At 41.7% G+C, this 26,656-nt stretch overlaps 2 protein-coding genes across 3 annotated transcripts in view; both read left to right on the top strand.

Annotated features, from left to right (window-relative positions):
- Positions 1-788: 788 nt before the first annotated feature.
- On the top strand, positions 789-5,566 carry med18 (mediator of RNA polymerase II transcription, subunit 18 homolog (yeast)). Of its 2 annotated transcripts, none has more exons than XM_061718462.1 (3): positions 789-892; positions 1,126-1,221; positions 4,766-5,566. In XM_061718462.1, exons 2-3 carry the CDS (start codon positions 1,149-1,151, stop codon positions 5,320-5,322), a joined length of 630 nt encoding a protein of 209 aa, XP_061574446.1. In that variant the 5' UTR covers positions 789-892; positions 1,126-1,148; the 3' UTR covers positions 5,323-5,566. The 2 variants fall into 2 exon arrangements, with proteins under 2 accessions (XP_061574446.1, XP_061574448.1); XM_061718464.1 differs by lacking the exon at positions 789-892 and adding an exon at positions 921-1,032.
- A 4,660-nt stretch (positions 5,567-10,226) lies between these two features.
- LOC133436727 (forkhead box protein O6-like) overlaps positions 10,227-26,656 on the top strand; it is a 30,516-nt gene continuing 14,086 nt past the window's right edge. Inside the window, exon 1 of the mRNA XM_061717242.1 lies at positions 10,227-11,691. Within this exon, the coding sequence (XP_061573226.1) occupies positions 11,206-11,691 (486 nt within the window). The 5' untranslated portion in view covers positions 10,227-11,205. The remainder of the gene's footprint in view (positions 11,692-26,656) is intronic.

Here is a 26,656-nt window from a genome sequence, read left to right as displayed (position 1 = left end):
TTCAATAAAAATGGCCTAGTTTTTGAAAATGTTCCTGTGCTCATGCAGTGATTTGTACTTATGATTTTGATGCTTATATTTGTTTTTAAATTAGCGGTACCAATTCAGAATCTACTTGAACTAAAATTCAAAACGGATATGTTTTCTTTATAATCTAACATAAGATTTGACTAATTGGCGCATTATTTAATTCTGGTTTTACTCACATTGTACACACTTTATACGCCTTATCTCACCATATACAGCCCAGATGCAAGAGTTTGGATGATGAAAAGCTTACAGTTTTTTATCATAGAAGTTTTCAGCAGACTACTTCATAAAAGTACTGTAGTTTTAATTTAATTTAAAAGTACATTTTTTATTTTTAATTAGAATCCTTGCCATGCAGGAGGCACACACAGCCTTCCTCCAGTAGGTGGCTGTAACAAGCCCCAAAAGTGGATGCAGACTGTTCCAAAAAAAAAAAGAAAAAAAATAATAATTTCATAAGCGAGTATTTTTTTTAAATATTTTAGTTAGAGCCTACCTATATTTGCGCAGGCATCATCACATTTTCAAGGTTTTTTTTTTTTAAGTTCACCACGTCACTGACGTCCACACCAAACCTGTCAAACTATCCATCGGCTATAAAGGCTGATTTATGGTTCCGCGTTACACCAACGCAGACCTACGCCGCAAGGTACGCGGCGACGCACACCGTACGTTACGCGTTGACGCGTAACCTACGCCAGGCTACGCCGTCCCCTACGGCGTAGACTCTGCGTCGATTTAACGCGGAACCATAAGTCAGTGGATTCAGCAAACCGGGGAGACCTAAAGCCGAAACACCAGAAACACCAGCGTTTCTCTGGGATTCCTAAAGGGGGATTGGGATTTGCTTTGTACTCGCAAGGTAACAGAACAACAACAAACGTTTCATGCAAGCGATTTTGAATGCTCAGTGTTGTTAGTAGCCTCGGTAGCCACATGTAGCTCCCACTGGAGCTCAGATAGCAGCAGCTCCTGATAATTAAACTCCGTTTGTGGTCAAATGTAAGCAGTAGGCTAAAGCTTTAGTTTGTCTTTGCAAGAAACGTCTCGTGTGAAACTAAAAGGTTCGTTACTTCACATATTCTCCTGTTGCAGGGTCTTAGAGGAGCATCAGAACTATGGAGGCTCCCCCTGTTACTGTGATGCCTGTCACCGGCGGAACCATCAACATGATGGAGTATCTGCTGCAAGGTAAGACGAGACATGTATGTATGTATGTATGTATGTATGTATGTATGTATGTATGTATGTATGTATGTATGTATGTATGTATGTATGTATGTATGTATGTATGTATGTATGTATGTATGTATGTATGTATGTATGTATGTATGTATGTATGTATGTATGTATATATATATATATATATACATACATACATACATACATACATACATACATACATACATACTCGAGCAAGAGTAGAAAAGTACTTGCTTTTAAAGGTACTTAAGTATCCAAAAGTAAATGCTTTTAAATTTACTTTAAGTAAGAGTAAAAGTAAGAGTAAATTTCTTATTTTCCACATCAGTAAATTACTATATTTTTTCTAAATTAATTTAAGCATCTTTTAACTCTTGTTTCTGAGAATTAACTCTTTGAAACCAGCTGCACTGATGTGCTGCTTTTAGAACCACAATGTTATATAAAACCTGCAGAAACACCAAAAACAAACCAAATGAATGGGATCATAAGAGGACAGCAGATGATGCAGAGTTTATTAACAATCATGAACTGAAACCAAATGAACCTGCACCATCCAACTAAGTTTGGATCCCCCTCAGGGGGAGGCTTGACGTATTTCCGCTTTACGTACATCCCAGTGCACTGTGATAGGTCTCCTCCTTTGACAAAAACAGCTTGTGTCCAATAGGATTTTAGGGAAGAAGAAAAAAGAGCAGACCTGAAAGTAACGAGTACTTTTCAGCCTTCCTAGAAATTTACTTGAGTAAAAGTAAAAATATTTGTCTTGGAAATGTATTCAAGTAAGAGTAATAAGTACCAAAGAAATCTAATACTCAAGTAAAGTACAAATCCTCTGGATATGTACTTAAGTACAGTACTCAAGTAAATTTACTCCGTTACTGTCCACCACTGATTTTATCATATGGGGACAGATAATAGCACTGACCAAAACACCTGCAGAAATACTGCAGGAATTACATTTTTTTTATTTTTTTTATTTATCCTTTATTTATCCAGGAAAGTCCCATTGAGATCCAATATCTCTTCTGCCAGGGAGTCCTGGTCAAGATGGCAGCAGAAAAATAAATTCAGTTTCATATAAAAGAAAATAAATACAAGGAAAAGTAACTTTACAAAAAAAATAAAAACATATCAAAACAAGAAACAAACAAAAATAAAACATACAAGGATCAGAAAGCTAAAAAGAATTCATGACAAAGAATGACACTTGATTAAAAACAATGACATTGTTCTGTGAAAACGGATTTTAACATATGTTTGAACATGTTAAGAGAGGGTAAATATTTCAAGTTGAGTATGTGTTGTAGCTCATTCCAAGCTTGCGGTGCATAAAAGGAAAAGGCCGATTTACCCAACTCTGTTCGAGTGCTTGGGACCTTGAGGAGAATTTTCTCTGATGATCTAGTGTTATAACTACTAGAGTAATATTTTAATAAATTGGATATGTACAGAAGTAGTTTACCCAGTAATGCTTTTGCAATAAATATTAACATATGTGATTTTCTCCTTAGACTCAGTGAAGTCCATTCAACCATTTGATACAAACTACAATGATGTGTACGTGCACTTGAACCAGTTACAAACCGCAAGGCAGCATGATAGACTTCATCCAGTTTTTTTCAAAAGAAATTAAGATATAGCAGCAGTCAAATGCAGCCTTCTCTAAGCTTTAAATATCCACTGGGTTTACATCAAATACATCAAAACACAACAATTAAAAAAGTTTTCTGAACTTATCAATATGATTCTGTCCTTCACAGGATAAGTAAAATGGATGGCAATGCAAAAAACTCAAAATAAGAATATTTGTCCTATTTCTAGTTAAAATGTCTCATTTTAGTAAATAAAATCTTATTACACTTAAAACAAGACTTATCACTGGAAAAAACAACAATTTTCACCTGTTTCAAGTAAATTTTCACTTGAAATAAGTAGAAAAATCTGCCAGTGGAACAAGATTTTTTTTGCTTGTTATGAGAAGATAAATCTTGTCCCTCTGGCAGATTTTTCTACTTATTTCAAGTGAAAATTTACTTGAAACAGGTGAAAATTGTCAAATAAGTTATTTTTCTGGTGATGACTCTAAATGTTGAAATAGCAGTAATACCACATTCATTGATGAAATGACATAAGGGATGGAAAGGAGGGATGGCAGTTTTACAGGGGGGATGATTTTTACTGTAATAAATTCCTGCATATATTTTGTGAACAAGGGCTTAAAGTGCCTTAGACTTCAACCTCAAGTTCTCACAGGATTTAAATCTTTCAACCCCTTAAAACCCTAAGGGCTTTATTTATAGTAGGACCATGTCCTACTATAAACACAGTGATCAGAACATGAAATATAGATATTTTTCAGTTGTCTCAGTTTATCTTTGCTTTAACAATAATCACACAGAATTGGGATGCACAGCCTGACTTCAGTCTCTATTAGGAAGCCTGTATCTGGGCTTTGCATATCAGCGGATGGCACCCATCTAATGACAGTGTGGAAAAGGTGGAAGGCAGCATGCTTTTACTTAAACATATTTGTTGTAACTTTTCAAAACAAAAATGGAACAGGTGATCATATAGATACAAATGTACTGAACTGTTTCATTTTTATTAAAACATAAAATGACCTTTAAGTAAGAATCCCCTCTTAAACCCAGATGAGCCAGTGGCTGTTGAGTATTAGTTGCACAGGGATCAAAGGCCAGACTTTCAGCTCTGCACAGAAATGTTGGAAGGTCCAGAACGCTTATCTGTTTTATGGATTTTATACAACTTTAAATCTAGTGCCAGGTAACTAGCAGTATCATGTCTTCATACTTCAGATGTAGTGATTGACAGCTAATAGTAGATGGTAAGTCATGTCGTCCTATAACAGATCTGCTACTAGCTGTGAAGCACTAGATGTGAAGTTCTGTAGTACCATAGATCTAAAACTATGCCTTTCAAAATTAAAGTAATAAAAAGTAAATTAATGTATTCTTACCTTGCAGTGCACGAGCAGTGTTGATCCTGGATGTTGTCATTTGTGTATGAAATCCCTCACCTCAAATTGGACCATACCAGCCGTTTTCTCATTTTAGATTTTGCACATATCCCTCCATGGCATATTTAAGTTCTATGAAGGCTCCTCAATGAAAGGTACAGCTGACACGTGATGTAGCAAATGTTGCACACATAAGATTAAAGAGTAAGCGTGAGTATATGGTATCCTTGCGTATCAAAACTTCATATGTGAAAGATTAGCTTAGACTTATTTTCAAACGTGGTATCTCTTGCGATAACGTGGACTGTAGCAGTTTGGTGTTTGAAAGATCACTTGGGAACATTTTAATGTAAAACATTCATCAATTACATCAAAACGTAGCTTTCCCTGAAGGATGGATTTGCAACAGGAATATTTAATTACAATGTTATGCATTGTTTTTGTTTTTCCAGGAGAAAAATTATAGAAACTGTTATAAATACAATATAATTGTCAGTGATTGTTTATATGTTTTGTTTAATCAGTTCTTTCTCTTTTCCTTTTTTGACACAGGCAGTGTACTGGACCAGGCGCTGGAGAGCCTCTTACATCGCCTTCGTGGTCTCTGTGACAACATGGAACCTGAAAGTTTTACAGATCACGAACTAGTTTACCTTTTGAAAGGCCAACAAGGAAACCCTTTCATTTTACGTGCCCGGCGCTCCCTCTCCCATCCCAAAGCTCCATGGCACCTACGTTATCTAGGCCAGCCTGAAGTGGGAGACAAGAGCCGCCACGCCTTGGTTCGCAATTGTGTTGATGTGGCCGCCTCACACAGCCTTCCAGAGTTCCTAAATGAGATGGGCTTCCGCATGGATCACGAGTTTGTAGCCACGGGCCACATATTTCGTAAAGGTGCTATGAAAGTCGTGGTTAGCAAGGTGTCTCGGATCCTGGTACCAGGGAACACAGAAAACACAGAGCGAATGTCACTTTCGTGTTTAGTTGAACTGAGTGTTTGTGCGCCTGCCGGCCAGGATACTGTATCGGAGGACATGCGCAGCTTTGCTGAGCAACTCAAACCCCTCATTCACCTGGAGAAGATTGATCCAAGCAAACAGAGACATTAAGTTTGATTTACTTATGTCCTTTTTTGCAAAAAATGTAATTGACTGCTTTTGTTTTTATTGCCTATGTTTTTTTTATACTATGTTTGTGTTATAGAAAAATTAAATACAGTGCAACTTTGTAACAGTTATGCCTCTGGTTTATCTGTTTATGTAAGCCAAAAAACCTCTCATCCATCAAAAATCTGCAAATTTCTCTGGTTTTCATCAAATTCTGATCACCAAAGTTATCAGGGCTTAATCTTACAACTGTCAGCTTCAGATATAAAGTCATAAAAGAGAGTTTTCTGGGTTTTTTTTTCATCTCTTATCTCTTTACACTTTAATTTTTTGCAAAGTATTTAGCAACACTTGAACTATAATTTCAGATGGTGGTGTCATCTTAAAAAAAAAAATCTTAATAGTCATAGGATGTTTTATTATTTATTTTTTTCTTATAAGTTGTCTTTTCCAAGGACATATTTGTGTGGTTCCACTAGGGGTCTCTCTTTCTCTTGTTACTGTTTTAATTGGAGCAAACTGAATGCTACCTCTCATCATCTACAGGAGTTGTGGTTGCCATGGAAATAATTAGGTGCAAGATCTTCACATCTTTTACCTCACTCTAATTAGCTTTCTCAATTGCTTAATGATACATAGACCTGTGAAAGCCTTTCTTTCTTCCGTTCCACAAAAGCATTGATTTTCTGTCTCTTCCCCTCTCATTTCTACTGTTAACCCATTAGTGCCCTTTTTCATGGGAACTTGAGCTGAGAGTATTACACGTGAAAGCCATATCGCTCCCCAGGTTGTTCACTGTTCATGTTGAACTCAAAAAGGATGCGTACTAGTGCGCTAACATTACGGCCAATCTGCTGCAAAGATGGACGTAACTAATGCACATCTCATCAGTTATGATAATAATGCCGGCACAAAGACGAGAGTGCTTCTAATAATACCCTTGCAGGAAGATGCATTTGCTGGAGCTGCGATGGAAGGTGACCACGTGCATGTCTGATGGGACGTCTCAAGGGCCGATGCTGTCTCCACATGTTGACCTACCTGTGTATCAAGGCTGATGAGGACAAGCTCACTGAGGTGGAAAGGTGAGGTTTATTCCTTCCACGTGCGTTTAGAGCGCCTTGAAAATAACGCTTTTGAAGGCTTGATACTGAACATCAAGGGATTGTTTTAACTGGTCTGCTTCTGAAAGCAAACCTTATCTTTGCTTAACTGAATTTTATTTTATAGCTTGCAAGGTAGCGTCCAAAGTTTCTATCTGATAGAGACGGTTTAATGTTCCAGCAACCAGAAGCAGTTTACAGATCCTTAAGACTGATGCATGATGTTTCAGCCCTGAGTAAATTATGTATTAAAGAGCGAGCTGCTTCCCTGCCTAAGGCTTTATATTTCCACTATGGATACACTACAGTCTACTGGCTTTCTTCTACTTAAACTATGGTTTAGCTCAGTGCTCTTCGGTGATGAGCAGGGCTCCCACTACACCTCCACTCCATATTGCCTGGAGAGCAGAGGCTTATATAGGCTAATCAGTGTCTTGGCATCAGGCCTACCACTGACTGGCTGCCAACCACTGACTTGCACAAGTAAAGGATTCAACTCTTTTTCTCAAAACAAAGATGTATTTGCAACTTAGAAATTTGATGACGCACTCCTCAAAGTATAATGCGGTTATCATAGCTATGTGGCTGTTAATTTTCTTACAATATTTCTGCACCGTAAGGTTGGTATCACTAGAAAAGCCCGTGTTGTCAGATCAAATCATGCCGATAGCACTATGTTTACACTAATGCTTGTGCCCTGAATTAACCGTATTAGGATGTTTTTGTTTTCATTACCATTTCGCTGTAGTTAACCTTTTTTTTTTAATGAATTAATAATTTGATATTGTCTAATTAAAGTAGACAAAATGGAATAAAAAGTCACATTTAGCTGTTATGATGCTGACATACTGATTGTCTTTAATAACTATTCCGTGAGAGATTAACACGACAGCGAATGAACCAAATCGAACTATCTGATAAAGTCTGAAATGAGCAAATGTTTCCCGATCTAAGTGATAATTTAGCCAAATAAATTATTTATTCTACTGTGGGATTTATTAATAAGGTATTACTTGCAATCTATTTTTTCCTGGTTTTATTGGTTTTGGAGGGAAATGTTTCAGCTCAATAACATGGTCTTGAATGTTCTCTGGCATCAGTTTATTGTAATACAATTAAGCCAGCTTCAGTTTTGGGAATGAGAGCACTGCACACTGATTTTCCTCTCTGGGCCATTTGGTTGTTCTGCATTTTCAACTGTTAAATATAATTAATTGGCTTAGGCTGATAGTGTTAATCATATTGTGTTAGACCTCCGAATAGGGATGGAAGTCATTACCTGCACATGCCTATATTTTCCATTTCACAAAACAGCCTTAATTAAAACTCTTGGCATCCGTCCTCTTCACATCTTCTGAACATAATGTTCATAGTTGCCGTTGCGGATGCCAAGATGCCGCAGAAAACTGGCAGTTGCTCGAGGCAGGAAGTCTTAAAGTCAGCTTTCTTTGGGCCGGTGCCACAAAGGGGATGAAATCCAGCTTCACCTCCTCTGCATTGTTACCAATACCAGGATTTGAGTCCTATCCTTCCTGTTTAATTGGGAACCCATATGCTTGTTAGATAGAGGGGGTTGTTTTCAGAGAGGGCAGGAGTACGAGGGGAGGAGCTTTCCCAAGACCGACTTCGATCTCCTGAGGGTGTTCTTGTGGTTTTTCGCAGGATACCTTTTGTCCAAGCACCACAGGGCACAAAACATTACGGGACAAAATCTGAAGTATAATAAGGTTGTGAGGGATGGATTTAGTGGTATGGCCAAAGAAATGAGGATAGGTTTTGGAAATGGGTCAATGATAACTTCCCTTTCCTTCTTTGAATGAAACTCAAGAATGTTTTGTCAGGGTGCAAATTCACAGACACAAAGCTCTGACTTGTTCTTGTGATGCTCTGCTTCGCTTGTGGCTCACTGAGGTGATTATTGCAATGCAGAACATGTTGTTCCAGGGTCAGCCACTCAAAGCTTTAAGACAGCCATGCTGCCTCTGGAATGTCTGGTATGGGGACAATGCAAGAGTCAGCCTGGAGGGGACCAAATGCAAAGGTTTTGAAACTGGTGCTGTCCAGCCCTCCCGCACCCCCCCGCCGCCCCTCCCAAACAAGTTTTGTTTCGCCTATAAGATTCAGTCCTGCTGTGAGCCTCTGGATCATAGTCATTTGCTTTTCTCTCACTTCCTGTGTAATCAAGGCATATTGTGTAATCTCAAGTGTCACCAAAATTATGGCTTTCATAAGTGTTACTTGTGAGGCTTCTCATACAGAGCCTTGCGTTAAAGTCTAGAAACTGCAAAAGGCTCCTCCGTCTCCAGGGCTGATACTATTGTTATTCTTGGCACATTATAATAGAAAGATAATAAATTATTTCCCTGTATTCATTTTTTATGTAGAAATATTGTTTCCAGTATTTTTAACAGGAAAAAAAATTGCTACATGGGATTTTAATCTCACGATCCCACCGATGCTCCACATTAAGTAATTTCATGACACATTACATGACGCATCCTCCCGCGTTTAAAACCCTACTATTTCTGACAAATTTCTCAACCTCATTCATGTCTGAGTGCACACCGCGGCCTCGTTATGCAACTTTTAAGTACAGCTTCTATGCATGCACCCTTGAATGCATGAATAGGGTGGTGTTCACAGACAGTTTCAGCCACTGTGCTTTCTCGGGAGGTTGTTTTCTGCTTGCTAGAGGGTGTGCATGCCGAGGAACAACTCATTATTCAGCTGTTGAATATTTTGATTGGAACCCACAGGTCATATCAAGTACCCATAGGCTGTTAAAAGACTTCCATGGAACTGCTGCCTAAACTTTCATGTATTATCAGAAATTCTAGCAGCATGTGAGAGTGCAAATGAGTGGGACTAAGTGTTAAAGTCGATGAATAAGTAATATTATCCCCACAGCAACCATCAACATTACTGGTGTAAAAGTGCATTAAGATTAAGGGGCAGGACTAGATTATGAGCTCAATCAATGATTTTTGGATTAATAAAGGTGAAAAGGTATAGTAAGAGGTTAACCTGATTCTTTTTCTAATCTTTTAAGCCTTGGGCCATATGGGCTATTGGATAAATAAATAACCGATGGGATAATATCACCTGTAACTCCATGCCCGCCCAGCGGTCAGATTTTAGAAGAAGGTGGTGTGGGTTATAGGGTCACTTGTGCACATGGGTTTAACCTGAGCCTATATGACGTGGGGGGGATGCATGCCAGTCTTTTATTTCCCTGCACTTGTTCGGCGTATGGGGCAGTAATGATTTCCCATACTGGCCTCCTATAAAAGCCCTACTTCAGCCCACTCCTGCCAGATTAAAATCTAGGGTTACCTAATCTCCCTTGATCTAATCTGAACTAAATCTGTCTAATCGGCATAGAAAATTACACTCACTGAGGTATTATCCGCAAATAATGAGCGGAGGTGAAACCGCCTGCGCGCAGCAACTTCTCTCTGGAGGGCATTTGGACACAGCGCACGGGACGATTTTTTATTAATGCGCCATTGACTGTAACCAATTTTTTTCAACAATAATAATAATGATACCATGTCGAGATTGAGATTTTCGGTAGCCTCTATTTTTTTATTTTCACCATGGCTTCACGTGGAGACTGGCACACAAAGGTCCACGTGACGCGTCGCCAGACAAATCATTACGCTGAGTTCTGATTGAGAATATGAGTTTTGCCACCTTTGTTCGTAACTGAGATGGTAGGGAGGGAGCATGAGAGAGACAGACAGACGGACTCACACGCACACACAGAGATAGAGAGAGAGAGGGAGAGAGAGTCCGGGATTTCGCCGTAATCGTGTTTGGAGAGTATTGATTTCGTGAGCGCACTCCAATTGGCAGCATCTCTACTACAGCGCGCCGGCGCGTCATCCTCGGCTCAGCGACGGAACGAGTTGTAAGCAAATGACAACATGTGTGGCATCTGAGAGAGTGAGAAAAGGCAAGGAGGAGACAGAGAGGGAACAAGTGGAGGTGTGAAAACAGACGATTTTATCGCTCTGACATCTGGATACGAGATTTGATTTGCCGGGCTATTTTTTTTCCCCCTTTTATTTATTTATTTATTTTTTATTTTTTTGCAGACGGGGAAATGATCGATTCGTCACATGCGCACGCCTCTTCGTTATAATTGCAGACAGTTGGGTGCTGTTCAGGCTGAATGGACTTGAATGTGTCGCTGCATGCCAGCTTAATCCGGGCAGACTGGAAGATTTAATAATTCACGGTAATCACGCATTATCGCTTCAGTGGATGCTCTCTGCAGCTCTGCTTGATTTTTCTTTTCGCCTCCCTCTTTTTCCCGATTCTTCGCGTTGTCTTGTGGAGGATTTATCAACGGCCGCCGTGCTCCTTATCTGAAATATCATCTGTTGCTGCAACTGGATTGAAAAGCCCCCATGACTGACTCAGACACGTTTGAGATTTAGTGTATCAAGGTGATGTGGGTTAATTGAGACGCATTTTTGAGCAACTTTCGATTATTTGTTCCAGTTAAAATGGACAAGAAATTATTACTACTTTTATTACTTCTCTTATCTCTTCACACACGGCTGTGATTTTTTTTTTATTTTTGTGCTTGCATTCATCATGAATGTCCTGCTCCGTTGAATTGGCTCCCATTTGAATCTGACTGATCTTAACAGGGGACACCACTAAGGAGCATTTTCTCAGTGTGAAAGTGTTGCCAAAGACAGTTTCCACTACTTGCTCTTATTATTATTATTTTTGTTTTTTCGCTTGATTCGACTCTCAACGGAAGAAAGAGTAAATGTTGATGATGGAGGACGACGAGCTGGACGCTCATCACCAGGCTGACTCGGATGTGGAGCCGCAGAGCCGGCCTCGCTCGGTCACCTGGCCGCTGCCGTGCCTGCAGGACTTCCCCGGGGAACACGAGGGGAGCGCGGCTCTCCCTCTGGCTGGCATCAAGCTGGAGCCGGAGGAGGAAGTGCCGGCGTGCAGAGCCGGGCTGGTGGTGGGCGTCACGCCGGGAGGAGAGCTCAAGCACCCGGCGGGCGCGACGCACCCGTGCCTGGCCGGCGCCGGCGCGCTGGATGTGAGCGGCTCGCTGCGCAAAGCCAAGTCCTCCCGCAGGAACGCGTGGGGGAACCAGTCGTACGCGGATCTCATTACCCGCGCCATCGAGAGCACCCCAGAAAAGAGACTCACGCTGTCACAGATATACGACTGGATGGTCCGCTATGTGCCGTATTTCAAAGATAAAGGCGACAGCAACAGCTCAGCCGGCTGGAAGGTAAGACGCCGGAGCGCCACTATAACAACAACGTGCCAATGCTGGGGGGTCTGACGCCCTTAATCACAGTGATAATATTGATAATCGTTCACTGAGCCATAATTATTCCTTCCCCACTCTCCTTACACATGTTACCGTGGGATTACTTCGGTTACGCGTGGATGGAGATGTGCCTTATCTTGTCCTAGTAGTGCATTACTGCCGTCAGTCAGTCTAAAGCCTGAATTATGGTTCTGCGTTAAATCGACGCAGGGCCTACGCCGTAGGGTACGGCGTAGGGTACGCGGCGACGCGCGCCGTACCCGCGTACCCTACGCCGTAGGCTCTGCGTTAGTGTAATGCGGAACCATAAATCAGCCTTAATATATTACTGATGACAGAATGTGGACTCGAGTAAAAAATCCTTGCAGCAGAAACTGCATGAGACCCGTCATCTCGGCATCACAGTGATTGATCATTTATTTGCATATCTCACCAGAAGTATTTCAGTAGTAGAGGTCAGTGCTTTGCAAAAAAATTAAAAAAATAATTCATACTAGGGCTGTTCGATTTTGCCCAAAAATAAAATCTCGATTTTTTTTTCTCAAAATCCGATTTTCGATTACGATTACGATTATTTTGTGAATTGACAAAAGGCAAAGAAATGATTTCAAATATGCTGTTTTTTTATTGAACATTTGCCCCATTGGGCTTTAAGTGCAAACTTTGCTCTTATTAAACCAAAAAATGAATGAATAAAGTGCAAAACTCTGTAAAATAAGTTGAAAAAAAGTTTTAAAAAATATAATAAAATATAAAGTTTTATCTCTGAAAAAAAAAATCAGCAAATCAGCCCTTGCAAACATACAGTAAGTTATATTTCCAATTAAATAAAACAAGACATTTTCTAATTAAACTAAACTGGGTCTTTGCATGCTAAATAATAATGCAACCCATGAAGGAGGTAGAGGTGTGTAATGTCAGTCATTACATTTGCTATTCACATTTGAAAGTTTTTTGCAAGGAACACGAGCCGGTCTACCGCATCTGGCTTGAGGGATGCCCGGTGGCATGTTACAACGCCCCCTCCTACACTAAAGAGCCTCTCCGATGGGGCACTTGTCGCAGGTATTGAGAGGATCGTTCTAATTACATAATCGCGATTACGATTTAAAATCGATTAATCGAACAGCTCTAATTCATACATAAAGAAAAAAAATCAACCCACGTTTTATTTTCTTAATCCATTCAAAACACACCGTTAGAATCAACACAGTGACACTTGTAGATCACAGGTCAGCTGTCCACTATGTAAATATTCACTGCCGACCGCAGTTCACTACCGCTGCCCACTGGCCGAGAGCCGAACCTCCTGGACATCTGCCCATGTTATCAGTATTTGCTCCCAGTCTCATCTTGTTTCTATTCATTATAGCCATCTGAGGACAGTGAGAGGGGGCAGTGGGATCAGCAGGGCAGCCGTGCTTGTCCTGATGGTGTAACTTTCCCCAACTGAGCCTTGACACTTTGCATTTGCAATATCACTCATTGTCATATTAGTGTGCGTGAGAGCAAAAGAGGCAGAGGCCTTGTCAGCCCCATATTCTGTTTATCATCTCATTTCAACTACACTTATCTTTCAGCACATTAATGTTTCTTGCTAAATTGATATATATTTATATATACACATAATTGTATTAATGCAATAATTGGCGGCTCTTCAGATTTCTGCTCATCCAGAACTCTCTAATTGTGTTGTTCATCATAAACAGTGAAACCTACAATGGCATGCTTTCAACATAAATTCATTATTTCACAGGAATGAGTCTCTGTCAAAACTTGCTGTGTTGTTGTTGCATAACATAAACTCTGTCACCACTTAGTCAGTCTCCTCTTTCACCCTGGATCTTAATCACACAGCACCTGACTAACACTCGACCTGTCCCATTGGTCGACTGCTGAGGTGTGTCTCCAGGTACGCTTCATTTCATTAGCCATGCACTCGCACCAGCGATTTTCAACCACAGGGCCTCCTTACCTAAAGCTTTACCCAAGCTTCTTGTCTGCTATTTATGAAACTGCAAATTAGTAGGGTTTGACAGAGGCCGTCTGAGGTCCTTGACTATTTCAGGCCACAGGCTAGACATGGGGCCAATTCCAGGTAATGACAGGGGGATTAGGCAAGTCACTTAAAGCAGACATCCTTAATGTTAGCAACAGGCTTGTCCCTGGTTTTGGTCAGAGACTGAGTGGTAATGTAAACATACACTCAGTCACATGCGCATTTTGCTTACAGGAAGCAATCAAACAGTCACTGGACAGAATATCTGTATTTGAAACTCGAAATTTAGTTCAGATGCAGCCATCTACTTTGGACTAAATGCCTTCAATTTGTGAACTCTGCTCATTAAATAAGAATCACGCTTGGGATTGCAGAACTTAAAGTGCATAAGAAAGCCCTTGTATTTCTGAGGTCATGGCTACGCCTGCCAGATCTTGAAAAGCATTTTGTGCTTTCCTGTTGGGAAGGATGTGATGCTGGCTTGATGATGAGTACTAGTCAGCCCGTGCACCTAGACAGTACCATTAAGCTCCTATAAATACCTAATGGCTTCTGACTTCTAGGAAGGCTGCAGTGCTCTGAGGTCACAGCCTCTTAATCAACTCCTTACTGGAGGAACCGTACGTGGAACTGTGTTCTTGTGAATCCTGTTACACTTTCCACTGGGGCGCTCGTCATTACAGCACCACAGGTGCAATGGTAACTTTACTGGGATTAATTTCCCCTAAACTCTGTAGGCAAGCGGATCCAAACCCAGATATTTGCAGGATTCTCAATGAAATTTAACAACTGATACTGATTCCCCCTGTATGTACTGTGGGATTTTATATTTTTTTTCCAAAGTTAATTATATCTGAGGGTGGGGATCCATTTGTGCATTTTAGATGTATTCTGAATTTGTGCGTGGGAGAAGCACATGTCAATTCCAACAAAGGTTGCATCAAGGTTGGCAGTGCTCAGTGAGTCTTTGTGGGGGCTTCTGCAGGGGGGAGGGGCTGTCTGCTTCTATAGGCGTCTGTGTTTTGGCCAGCTGATTGGTCTGACAGCATGTCACTGTGGTGAATGGTATATGTAGTCTCGCTCTTGACTTCATAATGCCTCTAATGGTGGGGTACCACTTGATGTGGGGTTTGCCCCGTAGGCGTATAGAACTTCATTAACTTCATGGGGGTTAGATGATGCCATTGTTATGCTGGGGGTCGCTTTATTATAAATGCCAGCATGGATGGTTATGGGATATAAGAATACATAATACACAAAAGCTTTAAAGCCTATTAAGATAGAAATGTATGATAAATGCCTCTAAGATATCAGCCCATTACGTATGCAGAATTAAAACTAAGGGGTAACTGTGTGAAGTATGCCTGTGTTATTGCAATGCCAAAGCTTTTCCAGGCTCTTGTGTCCGTCAGATGCCAGTGGATTTTGCAGGTTGGCGAGACTGCCACACATTCACTGAAACACTTTAATCCAAAGTGACTAGACTGCTATTTATAAAGGGACTTAAGGTAAAGGTCTGTCTGGGGCCAACGGGGTAAAGGGTCAAGGAGCCTCCTTTACTGGAAGAAATCAGCCAGTCCAGAGATGTGACCCGAAAATAAAAGCAAAGGCAAAGTGACAGTGATGGTGTAGCAGTTACAAGGGAAGGGAAAACTGTCTCCAGGGATATGAGGAGAGGAGGAAAGCTGTCCCTGGCTATATGTATTGTTTTATCGTGTAAAAGCACATAACCCCTATCTCAACAGGTACTAGTATTTATAGCAGGACTAGATGGTCACTTTATCTAAATGATATATAGGTGAAGAGACAAATAGACTCCTGTAATCCCATCATTATGCATATACTCAGGCAGCGGTAGTAAAGGTACATGGTAAATATAAAACATATGAATGTTAGACAACAGCCAGGTGAGTGAGTTTGACGGAAGCTCACGCTGATGTGAAAAGAGTTTAAACTTTCAGTGTTTGCAGAGTTGCGTGTTTGAGTCTGTTGCACGTATGTAATATAATACAAGCTTGTGTCGCTTGGTGATGGTCACGCAGTCTTGGGAGCGGGGACTGGAAACGATCCTAGACTTCATCTGATTCATAGTTTTTCCTCTCTCTTGGCTCAGGGGAGCAGAGTAAGTTGAGAGTGTCACACACAGCACACACACACACACTTGCTTACACTCTCACAAAATGAGAGCATATGATGAGTGCTGGACAGATTTATGATGCAGGATTATGAACACCTTACATCTCCCCTTGGCTGTTTCACCTGGAACCGGTTTTGGTTTAGGCAGTATATTTACTCTGAACTGGTTATCTGATGCCAAGAAACCCATTCTGACTGCCTTTCCCCTCTGCAGCCTTCAGGCAGCAGTGGCAGTTCATTTCTCGCTGAAATGATTAATGTACATGCAAATTACCAAAGCATGGGCATGCATTCAAATGGGTGAGACAGCAATCAGGAGACAGTAATATGAAGAACAATATCATTCTGCCTTTGATATTACTCCGCTCTCTCTTATCGCAATATCTGCCAGACGCCCTTGTTATCTCCTCTTTTATCCCTTTTTAGCTTTCTTCTTATGCGCAGTCTATCCATCAGACATTCTATACATTCTTTCTGTCTTAGTGGTTTTAGGTACAAGGGCCAATTGAGGTGAGGAGTCTTACCCGAGGGAGCTGTGGCGTCAGGATTTTGAGCTTTAGCAGTGATCCAGACTGCCTCAAGCGGTGCGCCTCCTCTTATTTGAGAGAAATCTCATATCTCACATTATCTCAGAGATAATAGGATAACAATGCTGAATAGTACCCAGCTCAACTTCTCTCTGATACCGGATTTTTGACAATGAGACTGTCAAATTTCCAATTGGACATGATTGAACTAATTTACTTCTACTCTTCTAAATTGAACTTCTACTGTGGTAGCATTTTTTTACCGAGCTTATTACCCATCATTCAGAATTTCTGTTTGGTGACATATTTAATGCCCACCCCCCCTTAAGTGCAGAGTGGTTGTCATTCTTTACCCATTGTGCTATTTAGGGTGATGGCTTCTGCCGTTCTCTTTGACTCAGAGATGCACATTTGCAGAAAGCACACAACATGCCTTTTAAAACCACACAAGGAGGAACACTGTTCTTGGGTGGGGTGAGCCTTTTTGTGGAAGAGGATGGGGCCGGCCAGAACTGCAGGCAACTCGCAGCGGTGCTGTTTTGCCATCTTATTTTTGTTTTCTTTTTTAAACCTGTCTGATTGGCTCATGTGGAAGGGGTAGTTCTGTTCGGTAATCTGTCGTAAACTTTTAGTGTGGGCAAAACCATTCACAGCTGTGGCGGCAGATTGTGGTGTGCGTTTCTTTCGGAGCCTGCGTTAAGTTTGATGCCGTGCGATTCGTACTGGGAGGGGGAAGCCTCGAGTGTTGCACCACTGGTGTGAGATTCAAACACATCTCTGTTTATTTCCATGAAACTGGGAAGGGAACAGGGAAAGGCTATGTAATGGTAATGTTTCAGGGTGTAGCCTTGTACCCACAATGCCCACATTTCAATAAAATTAAAGCCAACGTCACTGTGTTTCTGCCGTTACCCTCCAGGCATATTCTAATGACACCAGCATCCCTGTGACTTGAAGTCATGTTGATTGAAATATCCATCACAATTCAGTCTGCTATTTTAGAGTTTGCTGGACAAAAAGAAATGGAGGAGTCACAGATCATTGTCAGGGAAGTTAGTAATGTGGCAATATTACCTTCAAAATGAATCTCTTCATTCATGAATGTGACTACTTTACATCAGACACATTAAATAAATGGAACGTCTCAGAAAGCTGGTGCAAATATATAATGGTATAGAAAATGCTTTTTGTTGCTGCAGAGTGTTTTGATTCAGTCGTGAAGTATAAATGAAAGGGAATTACGGGTTAGAGGGTTTGTCTTAGATGTGTTTTTTTGGAATATTTTAAACATATACAGTCTTGTACTGTAGCAGGTAAACGTGGATGGAGTTATATTATACAAGATGACTTTTTTATTTTAGAAATCTTATAAATAGCTTAAGATATATTCACTTGTAAGTAAAATGTCTTGGCCCTAATGGTGCTTGAAATTTTGGACTCAGTGTGGCGGCATGCTCGTTGCACATCTATGTCAATGTGCGTAAGGCGTGATTGCTGTGTGTGTGGGTGTGTGTGTGTGTGTGTGTGTGGATGTTTGTCTCTCCTCTCCCTTTATGAGTGTGTGTCTGTGTGTGTGTGTGTTTGGAGAGTGGGGGGGCTTTGGGGGTGGGGCTGATGGGCTCAGTGGGAGCCTGGGTCCCGGGGGACCAGCTCTCGTTAATAATTCAGACGAGGCTCATTATCAAGGCAGCGCAGATTTCTCCCTGATTCCACCTTAATTGCAGGCAGGCTGCTCCACTCAGGCAGGCGGTAGTCACGCTGGGTTGGCTCTCTCTGTCTTTTTTTTTTTTTCCTCCACCACTACCGGGCTCGCTCTGCTCCACTCTGTTCTGCTCCGTCTCCGGCACTCACCCCTATCACAGCAAGGCGGCCCTTGCCCGACCTGCTCCGTATGAGCACACACCTTACCGGCGTAGCACACTACTAATACACTGTTTTCAGTTCGCAAACTAAATACGTGCGTCATCCATTTCCAGCTAAATACCGATCATGTGGCGTTGTGGTGTCGGGACGCCGCTGTGGAATGCCTTCATTCGTTGGCCAACAAAGATTTACTCTTGAGTAATGACGTTGCACGTTTTAGTGTTGAAGGCATGGGTCAATAAAAAAAACAAAAAACTTAATGCCATAGAAATCTACAAGCAAGCATTTGGCTATAAGAAAAAAAACAAACAGATCAAGTGCAGGTCTGGTTGGTTTTTATAGTTTGTAGGTTCATTATTTAATTGAAGTGCCATGTGTCTCCTTACACAATCATCTAAAACATGAACAATAACACCTTTTGAGGCCCACTACACAAAGCCTAATATGTTTTCCTTTCATTATAGGCGTTGTGACATATTATAATGGCGGATTTATCCTTGAAATAGCCTATAGCATATTATCATACTGATGACACTGTAGAACGTGATTGATATCATGCTACAACAATACCCCACTTCATGCCCATCTATGGGCTTATTTAATGTATCTTGTCTTCATAATTTACACTGAGTGATGGGTTTCCATTCAGTCCATTCAGTGAAGCCCTGCAGAGAGATCAGCATAATGGGGCTGATCTTGTCATACATATATATGAATATTTCAAATCAAGCCACTGTAACCAAATTGGGGGGGGCTTTAGATAAACAACACAGATGCTTCTTCCTCTTTGCTTGCTCTTTAAGATGAAGTGTGCTCCAAGCTATATTTTTCTCTCTGCCTCAAAACTGGCTTCCCACAAATCACGGTGCCCGTATTTCCTAATTCAATTTTTCTCCCTGTCTGATATCTCTTCCTGTATGCAAGCGATTGATGGCTTTGTGTATGCGCCTGTGTGTTTATGTGCATGCATATTGCAATGTCTGTTCGTGAGAAAGAGATGATGTACGCTGACGTAAACAGTGTATTTCACAGTGCTTCATCTCTGGGCCCTTTCCTGGCAGCCATGCGCCGGGCCCTTCGCCTCTCTGTGGCTGTCCATCAAGCCCCTTGTCACGGGCGAAAGGATTGTGGGAGGGGGAAAGTGGAGCGTGTAAGGACCGGCGATCAGTTTACCTGTGTTTGGTGGACCTGGCGAGTGATGGAGGGAGCTTCTTAACAAAGGGAAATGTGGTTAATGTTGACTGATTTGAGCTGGTAGGTAAGGAGAAAAAAAAAAGAAAGAGAAAAGGAGGGCACCAGAGAGGAGAAATGATGTTCAGGAAAGACGCTTGTTATGCTAATGGCTGGTGGATGTGCCGTGCCTGAACTATGCCCCTGGGGGTGATGAATGGAGCTGCAGAGGTCACCTCAGGTAGCAGATATGGAGAGGTCTCTGGTGAGCTGTAATGACAGCTTACATAAGATTAAAAGCGGAAAGTTTGGGAGGAAATCCTTTCACTTGTATATGGATCTGTGGGCCTGTATGTGTATGTGTGAAACGACCCACGTGGGAGCAAATCTGTGTGGGAGAGCCGGCATATGTCCCGGGAGGTGACGAGGATTTGGGTGAGGTTATGAGGTGACTGTGAGGCCCGCTGGGTCCCAGGGGAAAGGCTTGGGTTTGGGGTACGTTACAGTCACGCAGGAGGGAGAAATTCCTCCTCATTTGGGTTTGTATCTCAGTGGCGTGAATCTGGGTCAGGACACCGGGTCCTGTATTTAGTATGCTGACCGTGTGAGGTCTGAACTCTAAGTCTGCTCATAGCCCTGAATGAACCCATCACGTCTGCCTCACTCTGTCTTCTTTGCCTTTCTGTCTTTCTCCTCCTTTTTTCACCATCTCTGTCTCTATCCCCTCTTTCTTTCCCTTTTTTTTCCCCCTCTGCGCCAACAGTGTTTTTCTATCCCCTCTCCTGTCTCTCTTCCTTTTTTCTTCCCGTTGCCGACTCCAGACCCCCCCCCCGTGCTCTCTTTTTCACTGTCAGTCACTCACAGTCTTCCCTTCTCTCCTCCCTTGTTCTATTTCACACACAGAGTCCTCCCCACAAAGTAGCCTTTTTATCACTCATTTTCCTCTTCCCTCGCTTATTTCTCCTGCTCTTTTCATGTGCTTTTGAAATCCCCTTTTCATCTTTAGCGGCCTCCCTCTCTTCCCCGTTCTCTTGCGCACACACACGCACACACGCACACACGCACACGCGCACACGCACACACACACACACACACACACACGCACACGCACACGCACACGCGCACACGCACAAGCTCATTCAGTCATTCTTTTATTATCCCAAAACTAAAGTGATAAATGGCTCTCTTTCTTCTCCGTAAATGTCACTCGGGGAATTGTCTCTGCTCATTGATTGACTGGGGTAGAGGAATAGCCACACATGCACAAGTGCCAGTCACATGCACGTGCAACCAGACCGACGAAAAAAAAACAAAAAAAAGAGAGAGAGAGGTGAAGTCTCATTAGAAATATAGTGTGGTGGTTTAAACTTCAACTTTAGAGGGTTATCATGTGGCCCTCACAGATACAGCTTTTTCTCAGAGGCCAATCATTTGAAGAATTGGTTCACCTGGTTTATAATGAAACATCAATTCTCAGCAGGAACTGGCATTCTCAGAAATGCTAGGATCAATGGATCGATCATAGTTAAAAAAAACCTGAGGTGACGGGCCAAGCTGGACTGGAAGCACTTTTTTTCCTATTTGATTTGAAACATATTACAAAGGTGTTATTCATAGTTTTATCAACCAGTCTGAGCCTATCCCAAACTGCCAAGAAGGTTTTTGTCAAGATAAAAAAGCATCAGAGCTATTGTTCAGACCAGATAATGCGGCAAAATCTGCATTTAGTGAGTGCGGGTTAATAATGCTCAGTCATTTTCTTAATGTCTCATTCATCCTGCCTCAGGCGCTGGAGCTTGATAAAGGTCAAGACTACTGGTGGTTACATGTCGTCTCCCCTTATTTCATTCTCTTCACTGCACACGAAGGAGGGAGTGAGTGGAGACGAAGAGGAAAGTCCACAGCCAGACAGCAATGATGCTGATCTGTGTCTCTTCATTTTCAGAACCATGATAAAGAGATTTATTAGGGAGACAGTCGGGAGACGGGGGAGGCTGGTGCAGTCAATGAAGACGGGATAAAAATATTAAATTGATAGAGACAAAGATAGAAAGACGAGGAAAGAACTGAGGAAAATGGAGAGCAGAATTGTAGAGAGTAGATTACAGGGCTTCCAAGCAGGACTGGAAGCTAGACTTGGCTGCACTTCAGCTATACTCTGCACACTTCAGTTCAAGTGTGTGTCCATTAGTGCAGTCCCATTGCACTCAGAAAGCCTTGCACCCGAGATACAACACACAAGCACACATATGCACACATATGCACACATGCATGCATACAGAGCAAATTTTGAATCTGCTGTTCATACATAAAAAGCCCCACAGACATACAGTGCAGCTAACTTACAGTAGCTCTGCCCTCAAAAACACATTTCACCAGAAAAAGCTACACTGACCCAGTCTTGCTCCACCTCCCCCTTTATCTGATCCACACATGAACACACACACTCAGAATCTCTTCACCAGCCACCATAATGCTTCCCGTCAAAATAAATAATTAAATGAGTGCAATAACAGCTTCTGAAAAAAGGATCCCTCAATTAGTGCAAAATGGGTAAATGGCGTGGGGTAGGGGCAGCGGGCGGGGAAGGGTGGCTGCAGGAACACATACACATACGCGTACACGATCTTGTTACATAAGGCAAATCATGACCCACAACGGTTTTAACACAGTTGTGCAATGGTAATTTTGCCCCCCCCCCCCCCCCCCTCGCCTTTCCAGTCAGCTTAGTGAAGTCTTTTCTCAAATCCTTACAAATGATCTGTGCCCAAAAAAAAAAAAAAATGGCTGGGTCGCCCCGGCGATTTTTTTTTTTCTAGATGAGTGGCAAGGAGGTGTCATAAGGGCAGTTTAGGGGATACTGGAGGGTCAAGGCTGCAGCGCGTGAATCAGTGTCTGGAAAGCTGCCTTTGTCCATCTCCAAAGTTGCATGAATTCATAACATTTCTGAAATTATAATTCCAGACATGCAAGTTACCTACTAATGAGGGGTAGAAAGAGAAATGTAGAGTAAGACATCTTTTTTCTATTTGAAAATATATTTTATTTAAAATTTAAAAAGTATAGTAAGGTGGTAAGGTAGACAAGTTGCGATATTATCTGACTACGATGAAAAGATGAAACTGTTAAGAATAGAGAGGAGAGTTACACCCTCTTTTTTTCATGGTAGTCCGTGATTTAATGGAAATTATAATTTGGGTAGACGTTTCAGTCCTATCCCATAAAATCTGAATTTAACTGATATCCTTGTCGTACTGTCATTGGTCACTCACAAGCTTCTTGTGCAAATGCTCATATGCCAGTTTCATACCTGACTCCATGCATCCCGAGACCCCTCAGTCATCCAGCTGAGCTGGCACCTGGCCAACTTACTTTGTTCGACCTCATGATATTACTGTACTGTTGTCATCAGCAGGGTTGTGGAGCTTAGCTGCACTCACAGCTGGTGCCAACACCAAGCTTACTAATGTTTCACTGGGGACAAGTGCATTACAGAATCAACCTAATCTGAGTGTGATAAATGCTATGACAGAAATGCAAACAGATGGATCTGTGAACCTGGAAACCTTCCGAGTAAAGCAAACCAACGGGTGAATCAGCACTTGTGCTAACACAGCTAATTTTCTAAGCGCTGCTCCGTTTGTTTGAAATGTCAAGCATGTTGATTCTGGTCTTCAGCTTTGGGCATTGCTGCACAGGTCAAAGACCTGGAGGGACAGAAGGAGATCAGAGGGATCATTCTGACTAAACAGAGGAAGGAAATAGTAGAGGGAGATGGTGGAGTGGTACACGAATGACTGCAGACATGAAGCATACTGACACAAAGTGTCAGATGAATGGATGGATTGATGGGTGAATGCATAAATGGATAAGCTGGTTGAGAGAAGGATGTTCTTGAGCATGAAACAAGGGGATGAAGAGCTGGGATGCAGTGAAAGATCAAAGAAAAAGAAGTGAAAAAAGCTCATCTCTCACATGTGTAAGACAGTTGTTTCACCTTGCTGCGGTTAAGAGTAGGTCAAGTAGCAATGATGCTCAGTGCAGGGAGATGATCGGCAGTGTGATGCAAAGGGGCTGAAAATGGCAGCGGAGTGCTGAAATGGAAAGATGGAAAAGAAGAAAGAAAGTTCTGGAGCTGAAGATATAAAAAACACACCAGGCTTAAGTGAGGGCATGGGTTGTGAGACGGAGGGAGGGGCAGAAAGGTCATTCAGATGTAGGCTGAGACTGGGTAGTGGAGGCAGGAACAGTGACAGGGGGCAGAAAATGACAGAAGAAGGTACCGTGATGGGGTCCCTGTGCTCGGGTCGTCGCGTGACTGAGAGAAAAGTGCATTGCCGTGTGTGTAATGCTCTCAAGACGGAATTTTAGATGTACTGGCCGCCTCATGCAGTCACTGCTCCTCTTTCCCCTTTTTCTCCTGTGCTCTCCTTCATTCTGCTCCCGCTCTTGCTCCCTCCGTCTCCACTAATGATCCTCGCGTCTTGCCACACTGCGGGGCTGAGTGATGCCCACTGACATCCGCGCTCAGGCGGAAACACTGCAGCCCCCTTCCAGGGGTGCTATGACATACCGACAGGACATGTAGAGGTGCAGCACCTCTTCACATATGTGTCTCAGCTCATGCATCTGCTGACAGATGTGTATTTGAGTATATGCATAACTGTCTACTCACTAACAGAACCCCACAGCAGTGCCTATAGTCAGCACTTATAGTGAATATGCCTCCATCCAGCTGCATCTGTCCTCAGGTTTGTGTTCTGTGGGCCATCAAGGTAATCACAGGGTACGGCTCGCTGGTTAATGATGCTACCAGCATCGCTTTTAGCGCATGAGCTTGATGGAAATGCATGTTTTGAAAGCAAACATAGTGAAAATGAGTAGACAATAGGCACATAAAAAAAGGTTTGAAATTCAGAATTGCTCACTAGAGAATGGTTTGATCAGAAATGCACGGATACACATAATTCCCAATTTATCTCTGCAAGTTGCATGCTACAGTTGCAGGTTTTAAATTAACAATTTGGTTCTATTAAACAATTTATTCATTAATATAATAATGAAAACATGATTTTACTATTATCTTGTGTTTTAAATAACATGAATAGGGAAAGAGTAATAAAAGCTCTGCAACATTTTGTGAGTGCAAAGTGAAATAGTGGAGCTCTTCTCATCTCAGACCCTTAAAATTGTATCGAATTTCTATTTTGAGCTTGTCATATACTGCAAAAAGATCCATTATTTACCATTCAGGCTTGTCTGAGGGATAAAAAAACCCCTGCAAGTATTATGAAAATTGTAGAAATAAATAAGTATATAAAATGTGAACTTAAATGAATCTCATTAACTAGGGAAATTGCTTTCAGTGATGTCACATCTCACTAGTTTGGTTTGTAACCAGTGTGAAATAAAAAAAATGAAAACTGTAGATGTTAAATGTTGCTGGAAAAAAGTCACAGTTCGTCATAAATTAAAGCCAACTTTGGTGGGCGTCTGTACTGCCAATGCTACAGCACCAGATGTTGTAAAAATGGGAGGGTGATGGCTCTGGAGTGAGATAGTCTATTAAACCAGACTCAACTTTAGCAGTAACAGCGGTTTTATTGGTAAATCCTAACTGTCTCAGATGAAAGTCTCTAAACCTACCCAGTGTAAAATGGTCTCTTTCCATCTATATGGCTTTTCACAGAATCAATTCACTGGGCGTAATTCCAGCAATTCCACCTCCGTGAGTGCTTCTGTAGCCCTAAAAATCCCACAATATTGCTCTTCAACTTTACCCTCCACAAAATGATTCCACCTTTTTCTTCATCACATCATTTTAGGTACATTTTAAATGGACCCCAAGGATGCAACGCGTCATCAGTCTCTGATCACAACAAGTCTTTTCACATTTTTATCAACTATTTTCTAAAATACATTTCTAAGATGCCAAGCATCTGTCCAAATTTGCTTTGCATAGAATTTAAATTATAGATAAAAATGAAGAACTGTGAAAATGCTGCTGGTTTTAAAGTGTGCATCTGTACCTCTTGTACATAATTGCTTCCTCCTGAGGGGGCAAAGATGAACCTCCATGCTACTTTTTTTTAGCAGATATAAACTGTATAGGTTCACAATTCTGATATTCTCCATAATCAAACCAGATATGAAAATAACATTTGTGGTATGCATGACGTACACGGATGCATACATTCAGGACATTACAGTCTCATTAGAATGCTGGTCTGATTCTCTTCTACCTTAGCTTTGTATGAACTAAATGAGACACGCATGTGAGAGATCCTGCTGTGCTTTTTCACATATAGATTAATATTTTTTTTTCTCGCTGCATAACCATCTGTACCCTCAATCAACTTATTTCTATTCCCATACTTGTCTTTGTGAGGCTCATTTCATGAGATTCTAATCCAAGCAGATGCCTTGATCCAGACTACCATAAAGAGATTTGGAATTAGGTCACAGCATCTCACTCCTCTAATTAGATGCAGTGAGAGTTTGCATGTTGATGCATTGGTGTGTGTCTGCATATGCGTCTACACGCTGGGCATTCTTAATCCGTATTTGGCCTCTGTGACAGTCCTGGGAAGATGTCTTAACCCGCATTTCTGTCATTGTCCACGTGTTTTTAAAACGTTTCTGATCTTAACTTGTGCAGATGGAGAGATACCGGGGTAGAAAGTATCAGCGGGGTGAATAAAAAGCTTGCTTCAGCCATAAATGTTGCATATAAAACATTAACATTCCAAGTGCAACAAGCTCCAATCGAGGGGGCACTTTCCTGTACAAGCTTCGAATTTTGTTGGATTCAGCTAAGATTCAGTCCATCGATGATGTAAGCCCTACTTCTCTTCTCAAGTAAATGTTTTTTTTTTCAGGTGAAACGGCTCCTCGCCTTGCTCCTCCAAGCCTTGTGGATTTGTTACATCCTCTTTTCGAGATGTATCTATGTAGGGGGTGGAAAAAACATACCTGTTTCTGCAGTTTTAATGAGAACTAGTGGATTCTTTTTTTTTTTTGTAATTTCTGTATGTGTGTGTACGCTAACATGACCGAGAAGCTGAGGGGGTTTCTTAAAAACGCCTGCATAACTTTTCAGTTTTAACCTTAGGAATGTGTTGTACGTACTCTGTAGGGAATTGATGGTTAGAGGAAGGGAGGAAAAACTCAGCACACACTTGAAGAAGGCGAAATTGTGTGCGCAGACATGTGAGCACGAGGGAGAGTA

The sequence above is a fragment of the Cololabis saira genome, chromosome 3, assembly GCF_033807715.1.
Source record: "Cololabis saira isolate AMF1-May2022 chromosome 3, fColSai1.1, whole genome shotgun sequence".
Taxonomy (NCBI): Eukaryota; Metazoa; Chordata; class Actinopteri; order Beloniformes; family Belonidae; genus Cololabis; species Cololabis saira.
Note: the sequence above shows the minus strand (reverse complement) of the source record. Positions and strands in the feature narration are given on the sequence as shown.

Coding starts and splice junctions, on each gene's coding strand:
- med18 (XM_061718462.1), top strand. CDS start 1,149: ATGGAGGCTCCCCCTGTTACTGTGATGCCTGTCACCGGCGGAACCATC. Junction 1,222..4,765: donor GATGGAGTATCTGCTGCAAG/GTAAGACGAGAC, acceptor TTTTTGACACAG/GCAGTGTACTGGACCAGGCG.